General features: G+C 45.1%; 1 protein-coding gene across 4 annotated transcripts in view; it reads right to left on the reverse strand.

Moving 5' to 3' along the window:
• Nucleotides 1-6,118: 6,118 nt before the first annotated feature.
• sema3b (sema domain, immunoglobulin domain (Ig), short basic domain, secreted, (semaphorin) 3B) overlaps nucleotides 6,119-21,436 on the reverse strand; it is a 428,874-nt gene continuing 413,556 nt past the window's right edge. For all 4 annotated transcript variants that reach the window (XM_041191338.1, XM_041191339.1, XM_041191336.1 and 1 more), the window contains 3 exons: nucleotides 19,414-19,469; nucleotides 14,566-14,705; nucleotides 6,119-11,968 (listed from right to left, as the gene is read on the reverse strand). In XM_041191338.1, coding sequence (XP_041047272.1) covers nucleotides 11,510-11,968; nucleotides 14,566-14,705; nucleotides 19,414-19,469 — 655 coding nt within the window. In that variant the 3' untranslated portion in view covers nucleotides 6,119-11,509. The remainder of the gene's footprint in view (nucleotides 11,969-14,565; nucleotides 14,706-19,413; nucleotides 19,470-21,436) is intronic.

The raw sequence follows: 21,436 nt of genomic DNA on the forward strand, positions 1-21,436 counted from the left end.
GATCTCTTGCGTCCCACCCTATCCCCCTCCCCTCACGCCAGCCTTCCCCTTCTGAGTTCCTGCTTTCAGACGGCCAGGAACCACTGCCTGCCCAGCCACAGATTGCAGGAGAAAAGAGAGCAACAGCACAGCACTGATGAAGAAGCCCCAATAGCTTGATCTGATAACCGCAGCCGCCAGTTAAGATACTGGCGCTGCACATACCTTAGAGGTTAAATGCGAGCTGTGATCCACCTGTGGTGAGTCATTGGGTACAAGTGGCTTAAAGCTGGGCCTGGGGAAAGGACGAGTTACAGGCGAGTATCCTGCTGTATTGGACTCAGATGAGGGATTTGATGGGGTGACATGAACGATGATTGGCATGCACACTGAGACGCTGGGTACATTGGCTGGCCTGCTAGACAGCCTCCTGTCACAGTCAAGGAGCACGGAGGAGTTCAACAAGGCAGATTGCATGGAGGAGAGCTTGCCCTCTCTCCACTCTCTGTACCGTCTCCTTGTTGTTCTCCAGGTCCAGAGGCACTGTCAATGCTGCCACCACCCACCCCCCAACCCCCATACCCATTGCTGAAGCTGTGTGGGCAGGTCACCCCTGCACCCCAGCACCACCCCGTCCACCATCCCCCCCCCCGCCAGACACAAACAACTGTGAGAATGCAGCAAAGCTCTCTGGAACATCCAGGAACTTACTAAAACACGCCGGAGTACTCCAAGACACTTTGCAATACAAAAAGTTCCAAAAACATTTATATTACATGAAATTTGGGTAGCAAGCCCCTTAAAGAGTTCCTCAGGGTAGAGTCCTCGGCTCAATCATCTTCAGCTGCTTCATCAATGACCTTCCTTCTATCATAAGGTCAGAAGTGGGGATGTTCACTGATAATTACACAATGTTCAGCACCATTCGTGACTCCTCAGATACTGAAGCAGTCCATGTCCAAATGCAGCAAGACCTGGACAATATCCAGGTTTGGGCTGACAAGTGGTAACTAACATTCATGCCACAGAAGTGCCAGGCAATGACCATCTCCATCAAGATAGGATCTAATCATCGCCCCTTGAAATTCAATGGCATTATCGTTGCTGAATTCCCCACTATCTACTTCCTGAGGGGTTATCATTGACCAGGAACAGAATTGGACTAGCCAATTAAATACTGTGGCTACAAGAGCAGGTCAGAGGCTAGGAATCTTGTGCAGATAACTCACCTCCTGACTCCCCAAAGCCTAACCACCACCCACAAGGCATAGGTCAGGAGTGTGATAGAATACTCCCCACTTGCCTGCATGAGTGCAGCTCCCACAACACTCAAGAAACTTGACACCATCCAGGACAAAGCAGCCCAATTGATTGGCACCTCATCCACAAACATCGTCTCCCTCCACCACTGACGCACATTGGCAGCAGTGTGTGTACCATCTACAAGATGCATTGCAGGAAGTCACCAAGGCTCCTTCGACAGCACCTTCCAAACCCACAGCGACTACTATTTAGGACAAGGACAGCAGATAGATGGGAACACCACCACCTGGAAGTTCTCCTCCAAGTCACTCACCATCCTGACTTGGAAATATATCATCGTTCCTTCACTGTCGTTGAGTCAAAATCCTGGAACTCCCTCCCTAACAGCACTGTGGGTGTACCTACACCACATGGACTGCAGCAGTTCAAGGAGGCAGCTCACCACCACCTTTGTCAAAGGCAATTAGGGGTGGGCAATAAATAGCCAGTGATGCTCCATATCCCTTGAATGAATGAAACAAACACTCACACAGAGCCCACCTTGCAGCTTCACCATTGTTGCCTGCAGAGTGAACAACGAAGAGGCTGCTTGCATTACCCAAATTTGGGCCGTGTAAAATCAGGATAGGGTCTGTTCGCGATCTTCTGATGCACACATCAGCATGCATGTTTCTATTTAATATCACAGCATGGGCTGCTCAGGAATTGGCTGGAGGCACAGGGCAGACAGGCAGAACAGTCCTAGGCCTCTTACAAGCAGCTCCACGGAAGGCAATTTCTCACCCTAAATGGAAACAGAAAATGCTGGAAAAACTCAGCATTGTGGAGAGAGAAATGGGGTTATTGTTCCGAGTCCATATGACTCTTCCTTAAAGCTATTGAAGGAAACGAGAGTAGAAATTGCCGGAACACTGGCCATAATTTTTCAGTCTCCCCTGGGCTCAGGGGTGGTGCTAGAGGACTGGAGAATTGCAAACGTTACACCCTTGTTCAAATAAGGTTGTAAGGATAAGCTCAGCGATTACAGACCAGTCAGTTTAACGTCAGTGATGGGCAAGACTCTAGAAACAATTATTCGGGATAGAATTAGTAACCACATGGGGGTAGAATTTTTTGCTTGGTGCGTGGGTGAGCGCCCGACATACTCAAGCGTGAAATAGCGCGTGGTGATGTCGGGTGACTGCCCCAAAGTCATTGCGCGCAGGCGCGATATTTCGGTTGGTGGGCATGCGCAAGAGTTGGCGGCACACCCGCCAGCAACTAAGAGGCCATTAAATTAACAGCTGACGGCAAATTTTCGCTGCCAGTCCAACGTTACGGTTGGCGGGTGGATGGACCGGCCAGGTGGCCTTTGCGTTTTCGAGGAAACCTCATCAAAGAGCGGGATGAGGTTTCCGATATTAATTAAAAAAAGATTTAAATGTTTGGACAGAGTTTTCAGTATCCGTACGCTGAGGTGATCCATGGACATTTTTTCTGGATTTTAAATTCCGTTTTTATTGTGTTATTCTTTGTTCTGTTTATTTGATCGTTTTTTAAAAAAAATTATTCTGTTATTATTTTACTTAAATCCGTCAGCTCCCTGAGGCAGCTCTCTGCCTTTAGGGAGCTTTCCTGCCGCGCTCCCCCCCACACCCACTCTGACTTCAGCGCTCGCCCTCCTCCCGAATCCACCCTGGCAGCGCTGAGACTTTCCGCTCTTGTTTCACGTTGGCTAGCCGTTAATTGGCCAGCCAGTGTGAACCAGCCGGTCGGGTGCCGATCACAGTCAGTTATCCCTTTCCCGGCTGCTCCCAGACCCACCCATCGACCCGAAAATTCTACCCGTGGAAAAATATGGGTTGATCTGGAAGAGCCAGCATGGATTTCTAAAGGGGAAATCTTGTCTAACTAACTTGCTGGAGTTTTTTGAAGAGGTAACGGAAAAGGTCGATGAGGGTAATGCTGTAATGTGGTGTACATGGACTATCAAAAGGCATTTGATACAGTGCCACACAACACTTGTGAGAAGAGTTATTGCTCATGGAATAAAAGGGACAGTAGCAATGTGGCTGAAAAATAGGAAGCAGAGATAGGAAGCAATGGATATTTTTCGGGCTGGAGGAAGGTTTGTAGTTCCCTAAGGGTTGGTATTGGGACCCTTGCTTTTCCTGATATAAATTAACGACCTTGACCTTGGTGGTGCAGGGGACAATTTCAAAAAGCCTGCATATGATACGAAGCTTGGGAGTGAACTGCGAGGAGGACGGTGTGGAACTTCAAAAGGACATAGGCAAGTTGGTGGAGTGGGCCAATAGGTGGCAGATGAAGTTCAATGTGGAGAAATGTGAGGTGATGCATTTTGGTGGGAAGAACATGGACAGACAATACATATGGGGTGAAATTTTGAGGGGGTACAGGAGCAGAAAGTTCTGGGTGTGTAAGTGCATAGATCATTGAAGGTGGCAGGTCAGGTGTGGAGAGCAGTTAATAAAACATATAGTATGGTGGGCTTTATTAATAGGGGCATAGAGTACAAGAGCAGGGAGGTTATGCTGAATTTATATAAGACACTCATTAGACCCCAGCTGGAATATTGTGCACAGCTCTGAGTGCCTCATTGTAGGAAGGATGTGAACATGTTGGAGAGAGTGCAGAAGAGGTTTACAAGAATGGTTCCAGGGATGAGAAACTTCAACTATGAGAATAGATTGGAGAGGTTGGGACTGTTCATCTTGGAGAGAACAAGGCTAAGAGGAGATTTGATAGAGATGTTCAAAATCATGAGGGGTCTGGACAAAGTAGATAGAGAGAAGCTGTTCCGCTCATAAAAGGATTAAGAATGAGAGGACACATTTAAAGTCAGTTACAAAAAAAAGCAAAAGTGACTTGAAAAAAAACTTTTCACACAGCAAGTGGTTCAGGTCTAGAATGCACTGCCTGGAAGTGTGGTGGAGGCAGGTTCAGTCGAGGTATTCAAGAGGGCATTAGATGATTATTTGGATAGAAACAATGTGCAGGGTTACGGGGAAAAGGCAGGGCAATGACACTAGGTCAGCATGCTCATTTGGAGAGCCGGAGCAGACACAATGGGCCGAATGGCCTCCTTCTGTGCCACTAAAATTCTGTGATTCTGTGGAGTAGAAATGTGATGGATTTTATACTGTTTAAGAGGGGGTGGAGCAGGTGAAGCAAAATAGAAGGTCAGGGATAGGTGGGAACTCAGGAGAGATTTGAGGTCCCAAATACCCCTTTCAGGTAAAGCAGCACTTCACTTTTGCCTCCTTCAGTTTGGTCTAAACTGTATTTGCTGCTCTTAATGTGCTCTCCTCTACACTGGGGAGAATAAATGCCGACTGGGTGAGCGCTTTACGGAACACCTTCGCTCAGTCCGCAAGCATTGACCCAGACCTTCCTATCATTTGCCATTTCAACACACCACCCTGCTCTCATGCCCACATGTCCGTCCTTGGCCTGCTGCATTGTTCCAGTAGAGCCCAACTCAAACTGTAGGAACAGCGCCTCATCTTCCGATTAGGCACTTTACAGCCTTCTGGACTTAACATTGAGTTTGACAACTTCTGTGCCACGAACTCTCTCCTCCATCTTTACCCCTCTTTAATCCAATTTTCTAAAGATTATTTTTATGTATATAAAAAAAATTCCTCAATATTCCACTGCCGCACCCCACCCATCCTGCCAACAGGGCCATTTGTCACTTGTTCTTTAGTTTTGCTTTCAGAGCGCTGACCCTTGTTCTGCTGTTAACACATCCTGCTGTCTTACCTTTATGCCGCTATCAGCACCTTCTTTAACGCTACCATTAACACTCTTTTTGTCCTGTGTCCATGTCATCTTTGTCAAATCTCTCCTGAGCTCCCACCTATCCCTGACCTTCTATTTTGCTCCACCTGCTCCAGCCCCTCTTAAACAGGATAAAATCCATCACATTTCTACTTCTCTTTAGCTCTGAATAAGAGCCACACAGACTCGAAACATTAACTCTGTTTCTCGCTCCACAGATGCTGCCAGACCTGCTAGGTTTTTCCAGCATTTTCTGTTTTTATTTCAGATTTCCAGCATCTGCATTATTTTGCTTTTATCTCACCTTAAATCTTCCGCTAGAACTCATTCTACCTGAGGACCATTGGCAATAATGGAAGTGGTTACTTTGATCCCTTTGTACTACGACCTACTTTTTGTATTACCATTACCTAATCAGTACAGTGTGATACATCCCATCTTATCCTTCACTCTTTTAAACCATGCTCAACTTGGGATTTGACCCTTGTCTTGATTTCTCCATTTTTAAAAAGAGTGATGAAAGTAAGCAAATATCAATGTGGCTAATACCTCAGAAGATTCCAAAGGCTCAAATATTACCGCAATTAATGTGCCTCATAGTGGATAGGGCCCCATGTCATTTCTACCTACCAGTCCTACTTTTACAGGTTGTATTACTTTTCAATGGGCTTTTTTTATTTATTCATTGGACATGGGCATCTCTGGCAAGGCCAACATTTATTGCCCATCCTTACTTGCCCTCGAGATGGTGGTGAGCTGCCTTCTTGAATACAACTGAGTGCCTTGCTAGGCCATTTCAGAGGGCAGTTAAGAGTCAACCACGTTGCTGTGGGTCTGGAGTCACATGTAGGCCAGACCGGATAAGGATGGCAGATTTCCTTCCCCGAAAGGACATTAGTGAACGAGGTGGGTTTTTACAGCAATCCGATAGTTTAATGGTTGTCATTACTGAGACTAGCCTTTTATTCCACATTTATTTAGCCAACTAAATTAAAATTCCTCAGTTTCCTCCATGGGATTTTAACTCAAGTCTCTGAATCCTTAATCCCCATGTCAATGCAGTTCATAAACAAGTCAGTATCAGGTTTTTGTATTGAGTGATATGATAAAATTTTATTGACAGAAACTTTAGACATTAATACGAAATAATTAAAAACCACATCACTGTCTGTACAGTATTGAAAAGGCAGGTGTATTCTTTAAGTCGCCATATACTGAAACCTCGGGAATATGTTTCAGAGACTGACAGTTTACATAATCTTTGGTTTAAGACAGTGAGTTCTAGTCATTTGGTAGTACAGAACTTGAGTGTTGCTGAAAAAAGAGACATGCCTAAGCTTTTCATCTCACACTCATCAGGATACCTCAGGAGAATATCAATATCAGGAAAACAACAATTTATACTACATGTGAAGAGAGTGCTGATTGTTTGGCAAGTGGCAAAAGCTTAGACATGTCTCTTTTTTCAGCAATACAGTGAGTTTTGACAAAATATGGAAACGTATTAGTGAGCATTTTAGTATCATCCATTAATTTCACCATTAGACCATTGTATATTAGTTGATGCTATGTGAGGCTGTTAGGTCTGTGGTGACATTAAACTACTGCAAGCGGATCTCGATGCAATGAATGGGGGAATGGCTCTGCGTTTGACCAATGTTATACAACTTCGATAAATTGCACCCTCTGTAAACTTGAGCTCATCCAAAATTCTGCTGCCCAAATATAACTCGCACCAAGCCTCAACAAGGGCACAGAGCTGAAGGCTGTTGGCAAAAGAAAGAGGTGTTGGCGTGATAGCACACACTTCCCTTAAAATTCATGAGCAATGCCGTGAAGCGATAGTGAAAACAAGCAGGGTTATTAGGTTGTATCGGCAAGGTGTTTTAGTGGAAAACAAACCATGCCTTTTGGCATGTATCAGGCTTTGGTTAGAACACTTAGAACACGCGTCCGGCTTAAGTCACCTCAAATGGTTAGTGATGCAGAGGCTTTGGAATAGGTTCAAAGGGACGGCCATAAAAATAAAGATCCTTTGTTACCCAGATCAGCTATTACTAGTAACAGTTAGGCACTTTTACTTTCAGGATGCAGTGAGGAAATCTAATCAAATGTTTGAAATAACGAACGGACCAGAATGTGCACATATTGACAAATCCTTGTAATGAGATAGATTAGGCGGGAGCAGGGGCCAGACATTTAAATTACACATGGGCAGAACTAGGTTTAGATGTCAGGGTATTTTCCCAGAGGAAAGCAGACATCTGGAGCAAGTTACTGGCTTGTGTGCCGAGTGCTGATTCACGGCCTACGTCCAAAAAGAGAGCTGGACCCGTTCCTGCCTGGGACAGAGATCACAGCATCCCAGAGATCGGGGGAATACTATGTAATATAAATCATGGACAATATGCTGGACTAATTTGGATTGCCCAAAAGGGGGAAAGATGTAATTTTTCAGATATTCACCACCCCCCACCCAAAATTGGAGTCCAATTTTTTTGAGCCAGTCTTTTCTGCTTCTTATAGAGGATCATATGGCTGTTGGTGGGTGGTTTATGTGAATCATAATGCTGAAACATCAGGTCTGTGTGGGGCTCAAGACCCTGATGGTCTTTACCAGTCCATCGCTTTTATCTGGTTGCACTCAGCATCTGGGGAGATCGGGTGGCTCGGTAGTTTAGAGTGCTGTAGTGTCCCTATTCAGACCTCTAGATAAAGCCCAGGCAGAAGATTAAGGTTAGGCAGCTGGATAGGAGCTATAATGCTATTGTTTCAAGTGTGAGACTCAAGCTTAAAATGTAGGCCGGGCAGAATGACAGATGTCACCGTGTCCACGAACATTGTCCTCCAACACTCAGGTTCGAATACAATCTAGACAATAGAAAAAGGTTCTCTCTCTCTCCAATGGGGATTTAATAGTGCAATGGGTAAGAGAAGTGCTCAATCCAGTTGGCTAAAATTCTGGTCCTAAGTGAAGATTGAGAGTCAGGAACCACGTTACCTAATTCCTTCCAAATATCTGATCCACTGGTCACTTAGTTCGAACTTCAGTGCTCTGTTTGATCCTAAGCTCTGCTTCAAACTCCACATCCTGCCCCACACTGAGATTGCTTATTTCCACTTCCTCATCATCACTGATCTGTGTCCCCAGCTCACACCATCCACCCCCACGGAAATTCTTATCCATTTTTCTGCTATGGTCGGATTGTCTTCTCCACCAGGACTCTTCACTGGCTTTCCGACTTCCACAACACAAAATCCACCCTGTCTAAAGCTCTGCCGCCTTCATCCTGTCACTCACCAAGTCCTCCTGGTCTACCAACCCCATCCTCAATCACTTCTGTGGTCTTCGACATCAACTCCTGTATCCCATCCAATGCCTCTTTGGTCCTCTCATTCCAGCACCTTCTTCACCCGACTCCCTCTGCTCCGTACTGACGGGAACAGCAGTCTTGGCCCCCGTTACTCCCCAACCCCACAAGCCAGCTAATGCTCCACTTGCCCCTACAAGCTTCTTCAAAACCTCCTTATTAAGCTTCTTCTTCAGTGCTAAACACTCAGGTCTTGGCCAATTCCAACCCTGACAGAAGTGAAAGATCCCTTACCGTAATGATTTGTTGGAACATTAGCGCGGTGTCTGATTAATTAGCCCAAAGTGAATAACTTCCTCATAACTGGTAACAAAATCCAAAACATATTCTTAGTAAGAACAGCCAAGACTTCACTACAAACAGTGCTGTGGCATGATGTTCCTGTGTCCTCAGTACATTTTAAAATCTCTTTCAGCACGGTCCCTAACAATAATTATCCCTTTGACTGCAAAATAACCAGAAATAGTTACTACCACTAATTTTTTGAGAATAATATATTCTAGGTAAACCAGTTTCTCAGCCAAGTACATTTTGGATCTAAACACACAATTCATATCACAAGATAATTAATGATGAGTAACGCCATTTAGCCCATCTTAGTTCATCCATCCAGATAGTTCCTAAAGATCCCCCATGGCAGCATTTAACTGGTTTTATTCTGTACCCCTAGTTCTACTCGAGACTTAAAGTAGTGCACAGAGAGAGATAAACATAGCTACACAAAGAGAGAGACAAGAGAAAGAAAGAGAGCAAGATAGAAAGACTGAAAGACACACAAAGAAATCTGCTGAGCCAAACTAGCTCCCTCTTCCCCATTCACTTCCAAGATCAGATCGCCAAACTCCTTCCCATTCCCCCAAGAGAGTGAGAGACAGAAACAGGAAGAGATAGAGAGAAATATAGACAGATGAGAGAGAGGTATGCAGTCAGACACAGAGACACAAAAAGTGAGAGGCAGAAATAAAGGGGATGAGAGGCTAAATATCCTCTGCTTGAAGGGCCAAGTGGCCTACTTGTGCTCCTAGTCCGTATGTTTGTAACCAAAAACCCTGTTTGTTTTGATTTTCAACCTGACCAGCTCCTCACTCTTCACCTTGTGCAGTACCTGTCACCATGACTATTTTTGTAAGAGTCTTGGTTACCCCTTTCCTCTCAAGTTTCAGTTTTGGCTGACTGTACTTTTTGGAAAAACAAAATTGTGCCCCTTTACCTCATCCCTCTTCCCGCACCCCGGTCACCCCACTGCTCATATCAGCTTATTGAGAATGCAGCATTTTGTATCTGAGCTTTGTCTCACTCACCCACCTACTTCTCTCCCTTGCTACGTTGGCCCACGTCCCCCACTCCCATCCCATTCTTGGCAATTCACATCAATCCCCTTTTCTTTGAGTCAGCAAGCGGGCACCAAGTAACTGGCTGCTCTCAGCGTGGGTTTTAGCCATGCTCCTCAGCAGAATGTCTCTTGTTTCAGTTAATTATTAGTACCAATGCAGAAGTTTCAACTCCGCACAAGTTAGTCCCACATTTAGCCAATTGCCATGCACACATAACTTGCCTTAAATCTACACTTTAATGATCAAAACAGTTTATTGGAAACATGTAATTATAAAGAGTGACAGTTTAGTACCTCATCGCGTAACACAAATTGTACCTCACAAATAATACAGTACTCATCACTTCCCCATGACATTCAATATATAACCCCCAATAGAAAGGTCGTAAGGCATTGGTTGCAATTTTTCTCAGCATAGGCTGAAATTTTGGAGTCAGTGCGGTGATTATATTATAAGTAACTTCTGACTTGTTGATCTTGTTTGTGATGACCAATTTGTCCTTTGTCCTGCATTCTGTGCTAGTTACCTATCTAACTGGACCACCCACCCTCTCCCCCTCCACCCCCATCATCTTCTTCCCCACTCGAAGCACCGACGAGACATAATCTGATTTATATAGGGGAGAAGTTGGAAAATTACTGCTTGTTTACGATGTCTTTGACTAACCCTTCCCAAAGTCTCCCATCTTCCTTTCACAAAGTCACCGCTGTTGAGTTTATGTTCAAAGAAGCAGATTCATCAACGTTCATTCGTTTGTTAATCTCTAGACCAGGCTTGAGTACTTTTCAAGGCACTTTCTCTGAAGTTCCTTTTTGCATGTGCGTGGTAATTCTTGACTATTACTGTGTCGTACATTCATCAGGAGTAGAATGATTTGAGACCCAGGCTTCTCTAATGTCCAGAGCATGGAGTGATGAAATGTGAATGGGCAAACTTTGTTATTGTATAATGCGGTGCCTGCTTTATCAATTAACAGGCATGAAGTGTAGCAGCAAGTCCCATAGGCACCAACACCTTACTAAAGGGTCGAATCAAAAGAAAAGAGAAAGTTTCACTAGAGCATCGCTTTCTTCAGGAAAACTCCAAATCTTCAATTAACCCTCTTCAGCCCATACATATCCAAAGCTAAACAATTTGTGGGTTGTTCTATCTACTATTTGGAGTGTAACTCAGCTGAGTTAACTCTGAGGCAGTGATGCCAAGCACAGTAACACATTGACAAGGTGCCAGTTTGTCCAAGGGCACAGAATGAAGGGTATTTGGGCTTCCGTTACATGGATGTTTTATCAATTTGCCCATTGACGATGCCACCTTGCACTTTGAAAAGTTGGCAGTATTTGGATTACGTGAGCCACAAAGGGTTAAAAACTCTTGGCCAGCCAGCAAGGCCTCATCCCTTCTTCAGGCAATGTTCTTGAGATAGTTGGAAAGAGGGGGAAGGCTCTCCCAAGGCATGAGATGCATCTATCATGAAACCCAAAGGGACAGAACAAGCCTCCCAAGACCTAAGAGATTGCTGGCAATCCTAATAAGCCCTAGTACTTATTATTGCTATCCATAGCCTTAAATATGAGAAGTAATTCCTAACACACTAGAACATAAAGTGATGGATGTTAGTGTCATAGTGGTTTCAATAGTGAGAGAAGTGTCCTTTCACTCAGTGGTTCATGTAAACGTTGTGCAGAGAAGGTTGGTGCAAGACACGCCCACTGGGCATCACTTCAGTCCTTGCCATCACTCCCAGGATTGTTCCATCAATGGTTCTCCTTTCCTCAAAAATCACTGCACAACAGCACTGCGGGGAACCCGTTCAGCACGTGGCAGGTTGTGCGTTCGACGGTTCCGGCCCTTCCTCACCTCCTGCAGGTGCTTCCACTTGGTCTGCAGGTGACGGGCTGAGGTGCGCTTCTGCTTGGGTTGCTTGGTCCTCTGCCTCCACACCTGCTCGCAGATCTCGTCCACCGTCTTCAGGCTGGGGTGGTCGACCAGCTGCAGGAAGTCCCGGTACCAGACCTTCTGGTTGGGGAAGGCCGAGGACGAGCTCCGGCCTGCAGCGGGGTCCTTGCGGAGGAGCTCGTCGGCCTGCTCCAGCCGGATCACCTCCAGAGAGATGTGCATGAGGGTCTGGGTGAAGTCGAGCTCCATGGAATGACAGAAGTAGGTGCCGGCATTCTTGCGCTGAATGCTCCTTAGCAACAAGCCTCGGTCGGTCTTAATGATGTGGTCATCTAACCGAACCTGCAAGTAATGAAATACCCAACGTGAACAGGGAATATTTTCTCCAAACAAAACTGAAGCAAAGAAGATTGCAATCGCAAATTTCTTATCAACTGTCCTGAGTTTAATTTTTTAATTCACTCATAGGATGTGGCTAAGCCAGCATTTATTGCCCATCCCTAATTGCCCTTGAGAAGGTGGTGATGAGCTGCCCCCTCAGACCGCTGCAGTCCATGTGGGTAGGTACACATAACTAACTGTTTTTATATAACTAAGTTTACCTTTTTTGCTTCAGTGGGAACCAGTGTCCCATATGGACAAAGTCAAAAGCTTTCCTGGATAAATGCGACTATTAGTGACCAAAATGTTGAAGAAGACTGAGAAATCTGCTTGCTGGAGATTGGTGCCCAATCCTGGCTATCACACTATAATGCTGCAGGGGTCAAGGCCCTAGAAAGGGTCACAAGGGAGATTTACCAGAACGATTCAGCAATGTGGAGAGACTAGGGAAGCTGCACTTGTCCTCCTTCGAACAGAGACAGTTAAAGGGGAGGTTTAATAGAGGTGGTCAAAATTATGAGGAGTTTTGATAAGAGTAGAGAGAGGAACTGATTCAATGAGCAGGAAGGTCGGTAATCAGGCAACTAATTGAAGATAATTGAAGGCAAAAAATGGTGGGAGGGTAATGAGGGGAATCTTTACACAATGAATGATAATGATCTAGAATGCACTGTCTCAAAAGCTGGTGGAAGCAGATTCGACAGTAAAATCAAAAGGGCATTGGATAAATACTTGAAAAGGAGAAATTTGCAGGGTAATGGGGAAAGAGCAAGGGCTGAGTGGGTTCATTAGGAGGGGTGGTGGCTCTAGGCGTATTGCTCCTTCAGAGGGCTAGCACAGGCACAACAGGCTGAATGGCCTCCTTCTGTGCTGCATTATTCTATGCACTACAATTAAATGAAATCAGAATATAAAATGAGTGGGAATCAAATCTAAGAGAAACCGGATTGGCTGCTAAGCAGATGGTTCCAGCACAGCAGAACCTCCTTTTCTAACCCAATGACTAACACTGTCTACTGGTTAAAGTAGATTTCCAAACAATTATTTATTTTAAATTCGTGTTGGTAGACAGCAATCACCTACCCACTAACAGTGGGTATGGTAGAAAGATTTAAGAGCAAAAGAGACTGTTAAATTGAGATACCAATCCAAACTTTGCAGTCGGTAACAGTATTTTAGTTATATTGTTAAGACACAGGGCATTGATTAATTAAGTACCTAGAGCACTTGTAAAGAGAGACTGCTGAGACTTTGGGGTGGTTAGACAGGCAGCAGACATACATAATGCTGCATTCTGTAAAGAAACCTATTATCAGGAAAATGGTCAGCTAGTTTCATGCCTCACCATCTGGCTTTGGATTCTTTTTACTGCAGTTGCCTGAATATTTGTATTATTAACAGAAGTGATCCAAATTAGCAAAGAAAAGGGCACTGGGAAGAAGGAAAGCAAAGTGAAAGAGAGAAGAGAAGAATATAAGGACAAGGGAGAATCACTGCCAAAGATGGGAAGACACAAAGAGAAGCAATGAAAAAAAGGTAGAGATAGAGAAAAATGGAGGGATAGTATCGGAGAGAGAGATTTAAACGAAAATAGAGTGAAAGTAAAATAAGCAGAGAGTAAGAGAGACAGATAAAGATGGTGACTGAAAGAGAGAGTGAAAAAGAAAATTACAGAAAGAGAGATAAAATGAAACGGAGAGCAAGAACAAGAAAAAGTAAAAAATCTCTCAAGAAGATTCAACGGGAAAAAAGAGACACAAGAATGGAAAGCCAGCAAACACACAGCACTAGGGACTTAAGTGAGACAGAAAGAAACACGAGGAATTTTTAGATTAACAGCTCGAAGGTCAAATGGCTTGGGACTGTGCAGAAAATCCACAGCATTCATATCGCATTTTTCACAACCGGGTGTCTTGAAGTGCTTTGCAGCCAATGAGGTAGCTTTTGAAATGCGGTCACTGTTGCCATGTAGAAAATATGGCTGCCAATTATTGCTCAGCAAACTCCCACAACAATGTTATAAGGACCAGACAATCTGTTCTTGTGATGTTGATTGAGGGATAAACACTGTCCAGGATACCAGTGATAACTCCACTGATCTTACCTGGAATAATATCATGGATCCTTTACATCCACCTGAGAGGGCCTTAGTTTAGCGTCTCACCCAAAAGACACCACCTCCAGCAGTGCAGCACTCCCACAGTGCAGCACTGGACTGTCAGCCTAGACTTTTGCACCTAAGTCCTGGAGTGGAACTCAGAACCCTCTAACTCAGAGGCAAGGGCGCCACCAACTGAGCCACAGATGAAACTGCAAAGGGCCTGGAAATGTTTGAAATTCTGCTGGATTGTGTTGTTATTTGTTCTTTAAAGGAGGGTGCGTTTTAACGTCTAGGAGTGTAGAGAAACACACACGGCAAAGAGAGTGAAGCAGCAAACAGGTCAAAACTGTGATCAACGTGTTGGAATGCTGGGTGGGATAGTTGGCTTTTGCTTATGAACTTGAAGGGTGTTTCCCCATTCACTGATCTCAATTAAAACCTCAGGAACTGTGTGTACCTCATCTCTTGGGCCTCCTGAGCGCTTCTGGAACATCCAGGTGACCTGTGCTTGCAGGGATTTGGGAATGCACTCCAGAAACGTACTGCTGCCCTCCACCCCGTACAGCTTCTTTTCTGTTACCCTGTGCCGATGACGATCTATAAAAAAGAAATCAAGGGTCTGGGGTTAAAGCAGCAACACAATGGGATCTAATTGGGTTTTGTCACCCGGAATTACAGAACCATTGAATAGTATAGCACAACAGAAGGCCAATTGGCCCATCTATTATACACCAGCACTTACGAAGAGCAAGCTAGTCTCGCTCCCCCGCCAGTTCCACAAATCCCAACAATATTTTTTCCAAGCATTTTTCCAATTCCCTTTGAAAGCTAGTCTTGATTCTTTTTCCACCACCCTACTGGGCAGTGGCTTCCAAATCCAAACCACTTGCTGCATGAACAAGCCTTATCTCGCGTCGCCTCTGGTTCCTTTGCCAGTCGCCTTATATTTGTGGCTTTCGGCCCTCCAGCTGCTGGAGACAGGTTCGTTTTAGTTACTCTTCACCAACCTTCATGATTTTAAACAACTCCAACAAGTCTCCTCTCAGCCTTCCCTGCTCATGGAACCATTACAGGGAATCTCTCCCGTACCCTGTCCAAAATCTTCAAATCCTTTGTTAAAGTGTTAATGTTTCGAGTCCGCATGAATCTTCATCAGAGCATCTGAAGAAGGGTCACATGGACTAGAAATGTTAACTCTGTTTCTCTCTCCTCAGATGTTGTCAGACCTGCTGAGATTTTCCCAGCATCCTCCGTTTTTAGTTCAGGTTTCCAGCATCTGCAGTATTTTGCTTTTATATTCGTAAAGTGCGATGCCTAAAATTAGGGACAAAACTCCAGCTGGAGTTTTATAAAGGTTTAGAAGAACTTCCTGGATTTTGTACTCTATCCCTCTGTTAATAAAACCCAGGAGATAGATCCCATATGACTCAGTTAAAGCTGCCTTTCTACTCAGTCTAATGCCCCTTATGCAGCATGAGCAGTGGCAAAGGCAACCATTTGGTGAAAAATGCTCTGGAGCACTATCACCAAGACTCACTTTCCTGACCTAACCTATACATACACAGGCTTGATAAGAGAAAAGCTGCAGTCAATGGAGTAAACAGTATGATTGGCTATAAAAGGGCTCATCTGTTCCCCACTTCTTGGATGGGGAGCAGGAAGCAGCCAGTGTTCCTGGTCCCACTCGCTAGTCATTGACTCTTGTTGGAAACCTCAGATACGTGGATGTCAAGCGAGCACTGGACTGTGATTTCCCTGCCAGCCTTTACAACTTAACCTAACTCACTCTGTTGGGGAAACTGATGGGAGCAATGACGGGCTCACACTCCGCACGATTTTATTCATCACTGAAGTTCATAAAGGCCAATGTTGGGCTGGGCATAAAACTGACATTGCACCTGATCCCAGGGTTTTCTGCCTAGCAAGTTTGGTTAAAATTGCATGCTTAAAACGAGGCATTGGGTTGTCTGTCAAACTCCATCTCAGTCCGAGTCTTGGGAAGAAAATTCAATTGAAAAGGAATTTGAATTGTTCCAAACAACCAAATGGTTATTAGTTTGGACATTGGCCATAGGGGCTTCACCTTCAGTCATGATGGGCTGAATGGCCTCCTTCTATTTTCGATCTAGTAATGTATAATGAGGTGGGATTAATGAGAGATAGCGTGGTTAAGGATCCTCCAGGGGGTAGTGATCACAATATGGTAGAATTTCAAATTCAGTTTGAGGGCGAGCAACTCGGGTCTCAAACCAGTGTCCTCAACTTAAATGAGGGCAATTATAGAGGTATGAAGAAAGAGTTGTCTAAAGTGGGAAAATAGACTGAGGGGAAGGTCAGTAGGTGAGCAGTGGCAGACATTTAAGCAGATATTTCACAAGAATCAACAAAAATTTATCCCAGTCAAAAAGGACTCGATGAGAAGGATGAACCACCCGTGGTTAACGACGGTGCTCAAGGAGAGCATCCAATCAAAAACTAAGGCAGATTAAGGGCGAAAAGTAATGGTAGGCCAGAGGATTGGGAATTTTTTAGGAACCAGCAGCGGATGACTAAAAAGCTAATAAAGAAGGAGAAAATTGATTATGAAAGTAAATTGGCAAGAAATATAAAACAAACAGCAAGAGCTTCTACGGGTATACAAAAAGAAAGTGGCTGAAGTGAGTGCGGGACCCTTGGAGGATGCGACTGGAGAATTGATAATGGGGAACAGGGAAACGGCAGATAATTTAAACCAATATTATGCATCAGTCTTCACGGTGGAGGACACTATAAACATTCCAAAGATATCAGATAAGCAAGGAGCTAATGGGAGGAAAGATCTTGTAACAGTCTCCATCACGAGGGACGAAGTATTTGACAAACTAATGGGACTAAAGGCAGACATGTCGCCAGGGCCTCTGGCCTGCATCCAAGGGCTTTAAAGGAAGCGGCTGCAGAGATAGTGGAGGCATTGGTCAAAATATTCCAGAACTCACTGGATTCCAGGAGTGTCCCAGCGGATTGAAAAACAGCTAATGTGAGGCCCCTGTTCAAGAAGGGAGAGAGACAAAAAGCATGAAACTATAGGCCAGTCAGGCTATTAGCTGTCGTTGGGAAAATGCTAGAGTTCATTATTAAGGAAGGAATAGCGGGACACTTAGAAAAGCTTAACGCAATCAAACAGACTCCACATGGTTTTGTGAAAGGGAAATCATGTTTGACAAATTTGCTAGAGCTCTTTGAGGACATAACAAATAGAGTTGAACCGGTAGATGTGGTGTATTTGGATTTCCAGGAGGCATTTGATAAGGTGCCACATAAAAGGTTATTGCACAAGATAGGAGCTCACGGTATTGGGGGTAATGTATTAGCATGGACTGAGGATTGGTTAACAGACAGAAGACAGACAGTCAGGATTAATTGGTCTTTTTCAGGTTGGAAAGAAGTAACTAGTGGAGTGCCACAAGGATCAGTCCTAGGGCCTCAATTATTTGCTATCTATATTAATGAAATGGAGGAGGGGGCAGAGTGTAATGTATCTAAATTTGCTGATGATACAAAAATAAGTGGGAAGGCAAGTTGTGATGAGGACATAAGGAACCTGCAAGGGGATAGAGACAGGCTGAGTGAGTGGGCAAAAACTTGGCAGATGGAGTTTAATGTAGGAAAGTGCGAGGTCATGCACTTTGGTAGGAAGAATCAAAAGGCAGGCTATTATTTAAATGGAGGGAGACTCCAATAAAGTACAGCACAGAGGGATCTGGGTGTTCTTGTGCATGAAACACAAAAAGTTAGCATGCAGGTACAGCAGGTCATTAAGGAGGCAAATGGAATCTTGGCCTGTATTGCTAGGGGGTTGGAGTTTAAAAATAGGGAAGTCTTGTTACAACTGTATACGGTTTCGATGAGGCCGTACCTGGAGTACTGTGTACAGTTTTGGTCCCCGTATTTAAGAAGGGTTTTACTGGCATTGGAGGCAGTTCAAAAGAGATTCACTAGGCTCATTCCTGGGATGAAGGGGATGACTTATCAAGAGCGGCTAAACAGGTTAGGCCTTTATTCATTAGAGTTTAGAAGAATGAGGGGTGACCTTATTGAAATGTACAAGGTTCTGAGGGGGGCTTGACAGGGTAGATGTTGCGAAGACGTTTCCACTATTGGGGGGATCTCGAACTAGGGGATGTAGCCCAGGGACCGTGGGGCGAGGCAGTGCCCCAGCCAGAAGTCCATTGACTTGCGGCGGGACTGGAAGATCCCAGCGGAGGGTGGGTGTGAAAAATCCCACCGATAGTTACAGAATAAGGGGGCACTCATTTAAAACTGAGATGTGAAGGAATTTCTTCTCTCAGGGGCTAGCAAATGTCTGGAATTCTCTACCCCAGAGCGTTGTGGAGGTTAGATCACTGGAAGTATTTAACGAGGAGGTAAATAGGTTTTTGAAATATCGGGGAGTTATGAGGGGCTGGCACGAAAGAGGAGTTGAGGCCTGGGGCAGATCAGCCATGATCTTATTGAATGGTGGGGCAGGCTGGAGGGGCTGAATGGCCTCCTCCTGCTCCTATTTCTTATGTTCTTTTGTAATGGCCCTATGACTAAGTCAGCCACCCCAAAGAAACAAAATAATAACAAAAACAAAAACAGAATTACCTGGAAAAACTCAGCAGGTCTGGCAGCATCAGCGGAGAAGAAAAGAGTTGACGTTTCGAGTCCTCATGACCCTTCGACAGAATTTGAGTTCTATGTGTTCTTTTGTTCTATTGTTGTTGACATCTTTTGATGATCTGCTTCTATCACTGCTTGTTTGTCCCTATAACCACACCCCCCCCACTTCTCTCTCTCTCTCTCCGTCCCCCACACACACACCTTAAACCAGCTTATATTTCAACTCTTTCTTGGACTCGAACTCAAGTTCTGTCGAAGGGTCATGAGGACTCGAAACGTCAACTCTTTTCTTCTCCGCCGATGCTGCCAGACCTGCTGAGTTTTTCCAGGTAATTCTGTTTTTGTTTTTGTATCCCAAAGAAACAGCTTACCACAAGCAGAAGTGAGCTGTAGACGATCGTACACGAAAGAAAGACCTGCATTTACATAGCGTCTTTCATAACCTCAGGACATTCCGAAGCACTTTACAGCCATGGGACACACGTGTAACGAAGGAAGCACAGCAGCTAATTTGCACACAACAAACTCCCACAGACAGCAAGATGATCATCTGTTTTTGGCAATGTGAATTAAGGGATAAATATTGGCCAGGGAGAAATCCCAAACAAATGGTGCTGTCGAACCCCAATGTGGAACAAAAAGATCGATATTTATATAAATGTACCTCCCGAACACAGAGTGTTAGGATCTCCATTCCTCACATCTTGACGTCGAAATCGCCTGTAAAGACACACAAATGTTAGAAAGACTTCGCCTGTCCTGTGGAAATGCCCCACAGCTCCTCACACAATTAATTAACTTTCTGAAGTGCAACAATTGTTCTGTAGGAAAATGGGGCGGCCAGTTTCCACACAGAACGATCCCACGGACAGTAACTGAGCGAGTAACCGATTAACGCGGATTGGGCGGTCAGGGTAGGTGTAGGAATCCTGGCCAGGTCAGCTGGTGGGGGGGGGGGGGGGGTGGGAGAGGGACCTCCTGCTCCTTCTTCCGAAAGCACGAGCAGGATCTAAAATGTCCACCTCTACCACCAGTTCGTTGTGTCCCAGAGTGGACAGACCTGCAGCAATGGAGTGCTCCATCAGTTACTGCACCTGGACTGTGCCCTTAAATCCTGGAATGGGGCCTCAACACACAAACTTGTATTACTGACAGAGGCAAACTGACACCTTTCAGCTATGTAAATGACTTCCAAATAGTCATGATCAATCCTATGGATGTTTAAATGGAATGATAGATGTAAAAACTCATTCCGTGCACTCTCCTGGGCCTATTTATTCCCTTACTGCTGCTGTCTGCACTATGCCATCGAAATACATAAGCTTCTGTTAATTATTTCTTAATTGTGTGAAAAAGAGGAATATTAAAATGCATTGGGAGCAAGCATCGGAGTGTGATTAGACTTTGAAGCTCATGTGAAGAGAAACACTGGCCAAACTGTAGAGAGGCTCGGGCCCAAGAACTGAAGTAACCAGTCTCAGTTCAACTAAAAACCCGGGGTGAATTATATGAGTTGCCATGGCCCCCCTGCCCCAGCTAAAAATTCGAGTGGGGAGTCCGACTTGGGTTGTCCCACAATCATTTAATGGCTAATTGGCCGTCAATAGGATACAGGTGGGGATCTCTGCCCCTCGGGGAGCTGTCAAGCTATCCAAGGCTCTCAAGTACCAGCAACACCACCGTGAGCAGTGGCCACAGATGGTACTGCGCTTGAAGCTTTAGAAGGCGTTCAGTGATGGAGCAGAACTTTGTAAGTCTTCGAGGGTCAGGAAGGAGGGTCAGCGAGGGGGTTGGGGCTTGGGTTTTGAGAAGCGATTGGGGGTTGGGAACCTGGGGTTGAGGGTTACACCTTTGGTGGGGGGAGGGGGGGTGTGGGTGCGGGGGGATGAGGGTGGTCAAAGAGCGACTTCTCCTCCTTCCAACCCCACAACCGACTGCCCACCACCAGCATGTGCAGGAAAACCTGGTCTCTTGGCATGGGCTTCTCTCACCACCGGTTTAATCCTGGCGGCAGAAGGATAAGGCCCTTAAGTGGGTATTAATTGCCCAATTAATGGCTTCAATTAGCCCACTGATGGGCTGGCCACCCAATGCCCCCAACGCTGCTGGTACAATCGTGATGGGGGCAAGGGTGAGTGGGTAGGCTGCCTGCTGGATTTAACACCACATTAAGAACAGGTTCAAACTGGCAAGAGGCAAATGTAGGACCGATGTCAAAAAATTTGTCACAGCAAGAGTAGGATGACAACCTCACCCATCCAGAAAGACCCTACAGTTTCTCCACTGCTCCAGATTAATGTCCAATGTTCCTGGAAGAATTCCAGGGCTTTTGACTCTGGTACACCTCTCAGAGGTAAGGTGGTCATGATGTGTTACAATTCTCAGGGAGCCCCAGTTGCTGCGGCAGATACATGTTGTAGTCTGGTGCTATGGATAATGATGGCAGAGGTTCCAATTTTCTTTCCATCACATGACTGACCTGGAATCTTGCCTGCCCTTACCACTTGCCATTGGTGTGTGTTGGAAGGATTTGCGGGTTGACCATGTTATGAATGCACCTTCCTTGGCTGTCAAGTCCTGGGGTGAGGCTTGAACCTTCTGGCAGAAGCAGAAGCAGGGAAGCTACCCACTGCACCACAGGAGCTCCCAGAACACTGTAATGCAGGTGCCATAAGTACTTCCTGGAT

This window comes from Carcharodon carcharias, chromosome 7, assembly GCF_017639515.1.
Source record: "Carcharodon carcharias isolate sCarCar2 chromosome 7, sCarCar2.pri, whole genome shotgun sequence".
Taxonomy (NCBI): Eukaryota; Metazoa; Chordata; class Chondrichthyes; order Lamniformes; family Lamnidae; genus Carcharodon; species Carcharodon carcharias.